Source organism: Heterodontus francisci, chromosome 12 (assembly GCF_036365525.1).
Source record: "Heterodontus francisci isolate sHetFra1 chromosome 12, sHetFra1.hap1, whole genome shotgun sequence".
NCBI classification, from domain to species: domain Eukaryota; kingdom Metazoa; phylum Chordata; class Chondrichthyes; order Heterodontiformes; family Heterodontidae; genus Heterodontus; species Heterodontus francisci.
This window is the reverse complement of record NC_090382.1, coordinates 101612721-101618720: the sequence shown is the minus strand read 5'-3', so window position 1 is coordinate 101618720 and position 6000 is coordinate 101612721. Positions and strand designations below refer to the sequence as shown.

The window sequence follows — 6000 nt, the reverse complement described above, 5'->3', positions numbered from 1 at the left end:
AGGAGGAAGACACCTCGAAGGCTGCACCATCACAACTTAACAGTGCTCCCTCCACCAGCATAGGCACATGCAGCTCGGTTAGTCCAAGCAAGTTAGTAGAGATGGTGGCACAGGTTGAAGGACGCATTACTTCAGAGCTGGAGGCTTTGGGCAGCCTGTGGCTAGTCCTTCTTGGAAGGTGGAGGACTGGAGCAGCCCAGCTCAGTAGAGAGGGGAAGCAGTGCCACGTGAGTCATGAAACAGATGTCTCTAACTGGGGAAATAGGGGAGGATTTTACCTGCCCCCCTCCCCCTACCCCCAACGTCAGGGGTCATAGCAGGGGGGCTTGGAAAATGCCTCTGGGAGAAGCCCGCCACGGGCCTCGACACCGGGAAGGTCCTGCCTTATGGCGGCTCCACTGCTGCTTAGCAACGGGAGCAGAATTTAAATATGTTAATTAATAAATTAATGACCCACCTGCTCTTGTTGGCCATCCCGCTGTCATATTCCAGCCGGTTGCCTGGACTCCCAAACCTTCAGCTCTCTGAAGGTGAAACCTTTCTGATTGGTCTAGGGGTGGTGGGAAGGGGTAAGGTTCAAAGTTTATAAACTTTGGTGGTGGAAAGGTCGGGACTGAAAGGTAAGTTTTTTTGGGGGGAGAGGGCAAGTAATAATTTGTTTTGTCATTGGGGGAGTGGGAAAGGGTAACGAAACATTTATTAAGTTTTCATTTTTAAATCACACTCCCTATAACTTTAAAAATTTAAATGAATTGGAAGGGCTTGAAGCCCTTTAAAAATGTTGCCGGCACGTTTGCGGTGGTGCCGGACACCGTTGCCGGAATGGAACGCCCACCCCCTCCCACGTCATCGCAGGGGGTGGGGGTGCGGTCAGCCCCGGCCATGTAAATGAGCTTCCACGTTAAATATAGCGGTGGCTCCGCGGAATAAATCTCACGTTTTTGAAGCTCGGCGGCCAGCTGGAAAAATTCAACCTGTTTGTGTGTGATACGTGCCCACATGTCAGAGTTCCCTGAGGCACTATGGAGTTATGGAATGAAAATTGAGGAGTCTATTTATCTTACGTACCCCAAAATGTCACTGTTCTTTGAGCACGTAAGCTCCTCCCTTGAGAGAGTGGAAAACCTCATGGACAACCATGTGTGGCATCACTCAGAGTGAATGCAGGAAATGTGCACTGACCTGTCAGTGGCGTTAATGACCTACAGAGGCATGGAGCACATGCCAACTGCATTCCAGCTGGTGGACCCTCCAGCGATCAGGGATGCCATGAAAGGGCTGCGGCGGTGACAAATAGGGGCCACTGCTCAGGTGGCGCCATCATCATCATCTGCCCCATGTCCTCTCCGATGGGAGAAGCAGCTGTGGAGTCACGCCCCCTGATGGAGGCTGCTCTTAGCAGCATTGCCTCCCCCACCCCCCCCGCAGCACCCCCACAACATGGATGGCTGCCATGGGTATCTCGGGCCCAGATAGGCACGAATAAGCAGCCTGCCTTCACCACATCCTCTGCCACAGAGGGAGCATCTCGTAAGATTGGCCGGCCGTGAAGACCACCATGTTGGTGAAATCACATTGTGGGTCACACAGGTGCACAATGTTCAGCACCATTCGCGACTCCTCAGATACAGAAACAGTCCGTGTAGAAATGCAGTAAGACCGGGACAATATCCAGGCTTGGGCTGATAAATGACAAGTAACATTCGCGCCACACAAGTGCCAGGCAATGACCATCTCCAACAACAGAGAATCTAACCATCTCCCCTTGACATTCAATGGCATTACAATTGCTGAATCCTCCTCTATCAACATCTTGGGGGTTACCATTGACCAGAAACTGAACTGGAGTAGCCATATAAATACCATGGCCATAAAAGCAGGTCAGAGGCTAGGAATCCTGCGGCAAGTAACTCACCTCCAGACTCGCCAAAGCCTGTCCACCATCTACAAGGCACAAGTCAGGAGTGTGATGGAATACTCTCCACTTGCCTGGATGTTGCAGCTCCAAGAACAATCAAGAAGCTTGACATCATCCAGGACAAAGCCTGCTTAATTCGGACCCCGTCCACAAACATTCACTCCCTCCACCACCGATGCACAGTGGCAGCAGTGTGTACCATCTACAAGATGCACTGCAGCAACGCACCAAGGCTCCTTAGACAGTACCTTCCAAACCCGCGACCTCTACCAACTAGAAGGACAAGGGCAGAAAATGCATGGGAACACCACTACCTGCAAGTTCCCCTCCAAGTCACACACCATCCTAATTTGGAACTACCTTGCTGTCGCCTGGTCAAAATCCTGGAACCCCTTCCCTAACAGCACTGTGGGTGTACCTATCCCACATGGACTGCAGCGGTTCAAAAAGGCTCACCACCACCTTCTCAAAGGCAATTAGGGATGGGCAATAAATGCTGGCCTAGCCAGCGATGCCCACATCCCAGGAACAAATAAAAAAAAAGGTTCACTACAAAGCCATTAAAGCACTTGGAAATAAAAGCAGAAAGTGCTGGAAATACTCAGCAGATCTGGCAGCATCTTTGGAGAGACAAGCCGAGTTAATGTTTCAGGCCTGTGACCTTTCAGAACAGTGGACAATAGACTGGGCAACTATAATTAGTACAGTGCTCAATTTTATTTTTTTCGGAATTATAATAGGTCCAGGGCACACTTGCTGGAAGGCCACAGACCTGAAGCGTTAACCTGGCTTCTCTCTCCACAGGTGCTGCCTGACCTGCTGAGTATTTCCAGCACTTTCTGTTTTTATTTTATATTAAATGTTAAACTACTTTATTCTACTTCGGATGCATGGGCTTCTGTTGTGCTGCTGAAGTCGAACATTTTCTGTTTTATGTATGTATAGATGTGCATATCAATACTGGAGAAGGGTTGCTGCTTAGTAAAATACATTAGGCTGCTAAAGATGTTGTTTCCCTTTAAGAGTAGTTATAATGTAATACTTTAAAAAAATTAAAGTGAAATATAGCTCTGATGGTCTCTCCCACGTCTAACCAGCACCTGTAAGTGCGTGCGTGCATAAAGGCACGATTCCATTTCAGGATAATGAACGGAGCAGCTTTCTCGTACCGTAAATCATCAAAACAAATGGCCCATACGAGCCTGAGTGCTTAATTTATCTTTTTCCTGAATTTTAGCAGGTCTCGGGCAAACTTGCTGGAAAATATATGCGGTCTGAGAGATCACTGCCAGCCCAATATATCTGTATTTGGTTCCAATAGTGTTGTGAAATATTTTGTGTTTATTTTGTTTGTATAAGAGAGGATAATTTTCTATTCATCTACTTTTAAAAAGTACAAAGTACGTTATTCCAATTCTGTCCTGAGTGGGGTAATCTTGCAGATTTGTTTCTGGTTCCAGTTAACTATAAACCCTGGGGGTTTTTTCATACGAGCTGGTGAGTGGATTGGTCTCTCTTTCCAGCTGAATTGGGAGGCGGTGTTTTTAGGGGAAATGTGGCATTCGGGGGCCGATCACTACGTGGCAGCCGAGAGAGATTTCAGATCTGAAAATCAGAGCAGAAAGGCAAAGGAGAGAGAGAAGCTCCGAGTTGCCTCGGATCAACAAGTAGACGACAACAGGAGGTAAGATATCCCTGGGGTTGATAAGGGGTGACTGGGAGGTCTTGGGATCTTGTTTCTTAGAGAGAAAGCACCTGATTAAAGAATCAGCCTGAAATCTCAGCAGCAATCAGAAATCAGACAGTCACAGCGAGCGCGGTGAATGGATTTAGTCTCAGCTCTGCCTTGTCTCGCTCTCTCTCCTGTTCTTTGACCCCGTTTTATGTTCAACGTGTTTTCAGGAGATCTGAACCTTGTAGAAATGCCACTCCCGTTCCTTTGCAAATTCTGCCCGTAACTCCATACAAAGCTGTGCTGGAAGTTCATGATTAAGGTGTCTGCCACTGTTATATAACCAGTGTTTTAGTCAGAATGTTCCAGCCATATCCTTTTCTCTCTCTCTGCCACGTTCAGTTACAGAGTAATAAGTCTGTTAACATTTCTGGCGATGGAAATACGTGTCTAACGTTCTTCCCACTAAGTACAATAATAATTGTAAAACATGTGCTGGAGAGTTCGAATCGAGTCTTGAAAAGCTTTAGTTACATTAATATTTGGGCTGCTGGTCTGATGTGTGTTTTTGATCCTTTCAGTAGCTTCGCGATCTTTTCGCTGTAGCACACGTCGGATATTGAGAGCAATTCCTCACTTTCAGCCCGGAGTGAGGTTTATAAAGAGACAGAGAAATGATTTTGTTCCAATACTTGTTTGTGAAAGCTGTTTTCAGCTGTGGGTGGGTACATTTCTTGACCATAAATAATAACAACCCTGCTGGCGGCATCTCGCCAGCAAATGGGTGGGCCAGCACAGAAGGCCATTCGGTCCATCGATTCCCAACTAGCTCTTCCTAATCCAGTTAGTCACACTCCCCTGCTCTTTCCCCGCATCCTTGCAAATCCCTCTTAAAGGGACTGGATTATTTTGCCTACTCAGGTAGCACCTTTAACTGACCCAATATCCAGCCTATTGATTTTGTTTTTATGAGGAGGTTATTAGCAGAGGACAGGGAAATTTGACTGAAAGTCGCCCCAGGCAACTATGCCCCAGATCTGTGGAGTTCTTTCCCAAATTCTTACCACCATCCTTCCGAAGCATCCTCACTACCTGGCTATGACAGTGCTTTGGTCCCGCAACCTGTTTTATGTAAAAAAAAATTTCTCTTCCGTGCTTTCCCCTCCCTTTCCAGGGATGCTATACATATCTGTCATGTATTTAATATGCTTCCTTATAAACCAGGGAGGATTTTGACTTGTTAAGAAGTGTTGTCAGGTAGAGAGTGGTTAACCATAAGGAAGAAAAAAGCGAAAGGAAGACTTGCCTTAAAAAGCATCTTTCAGGAACTTTTGACATCTAATTAAGTGCCTTTGAAGTGTTGTAATGTAGGAAACATCACTGCCAATTTGCACACAGCAAGATCCCACAAGCAGCAATGTGTTAATGATCAAATAATTGGTTGAAGGTTAAATATTGGCGAGGAAACTGAGGAGAACAGCCCTGTTCTTCAAATAGTACATGGGATCTTTTACATCCACCTGAGGGGGCAGATAGGACTTCAGTTTAACATCTCATCCAAAATGCACCTCCAATAGTGCAGCACTCCCTCAGTATTGCACTGGCTGTGTCAGCTTAGCATACATGCTCAAAGTCATTGGAGTGGGGCTGGAACCCACAGGCCTGTTAGTGTGAAGTGACAGTGCTACCCGCTGAGACATGGATGACACCTAAGAGAAAGAGGCTGAGGGATTGCCTTCAGTCTGCAATGGATGCAGATTCCCCTTTATTGCCAAACAGTAGGAGTTCCTGCAACATTGTGTTCATCACACCTCAGGCTCCGCTGTCTCCTGTTTGCTTCCCATGTCCCAAGACTCTGTTCTCATTTCACTCACTTGGCAGGATACAAGTGCCTTATCAGATTAGCTTTCTGGTGTGCAACAAACTGAACAGCTTGATCTCAATAACCAGAAGAACTGCAAGCCTTTTCTTTTGTCTCAATGGTGCCACCAGACAGTGCCATGAGTACATCTTATTTCAGATCTTGCTATGTGTTTTGATGCAGCCTCCATCAGTGCAGTGTGCATGTGTTTGGCAAGCAAAATTGTTCCTGGAACACTTCTGCGAGGGCACCTCTTAAGTGGAACAATGTGCTCCGTGGGTGTATGCTGCAGTGAAGTAGGCCATTAAAAAAAAAAGTGACCTAATGTTTTGAGGTGCTTGAGAAGAAATTGCTGCTTATGAAGAAAACTAAAGTGGAGCAACTCTGAAGCTGTTTGCTGTAGAATGGTTGTAATTGTGCCAAGTGTTGACTGTCTTGAACTGACGAGTTGTGGCAATTGAAGTACATTCTGGTAACGAGGCAAGACCCAACGGATTGCACACAGCTTCAGAGCAAACGTCAGACAAAAGTTTCATTATTCCCAAAATG

The 6000-nt window shown here is 46.5% G+C and overlaps 1 protein-coding gene across 13 annotated transcripts in view; it reads left to right on the top strand.

The window, feature by feature from the left end:
• Nucleotides 1-3347: 3347 nt before the first annotated feature.
• LOC137376020 (prolyl 4-hydroxylase subunit alpha-2-like) overlaps nt 3348-6000 on the top strand; it is a 132929-nt gene continuing 130276 nt past the window's right edge. For 5 of the 13 annotated variants that reach the window (XM_068043943.1, XM_068043940.1, XM_068043951.1 and 2 more), the window contains exon 1: nt 3348-3602. In XM_068043943.1, coding sequence (XP_067900044.1) covers nt 3472-3602 — 131 coding nt within the window. In that variant the 5' untranslated portion in view covers nt 3348-3471. The remainder of the gene's footprint in view (nt 3603-6000) is intronic. The other 8 variants (XM_068043942.1, XM_068043944.1, XM_068043938.1 and 5 more) reach the window with 5 other exon arrangements.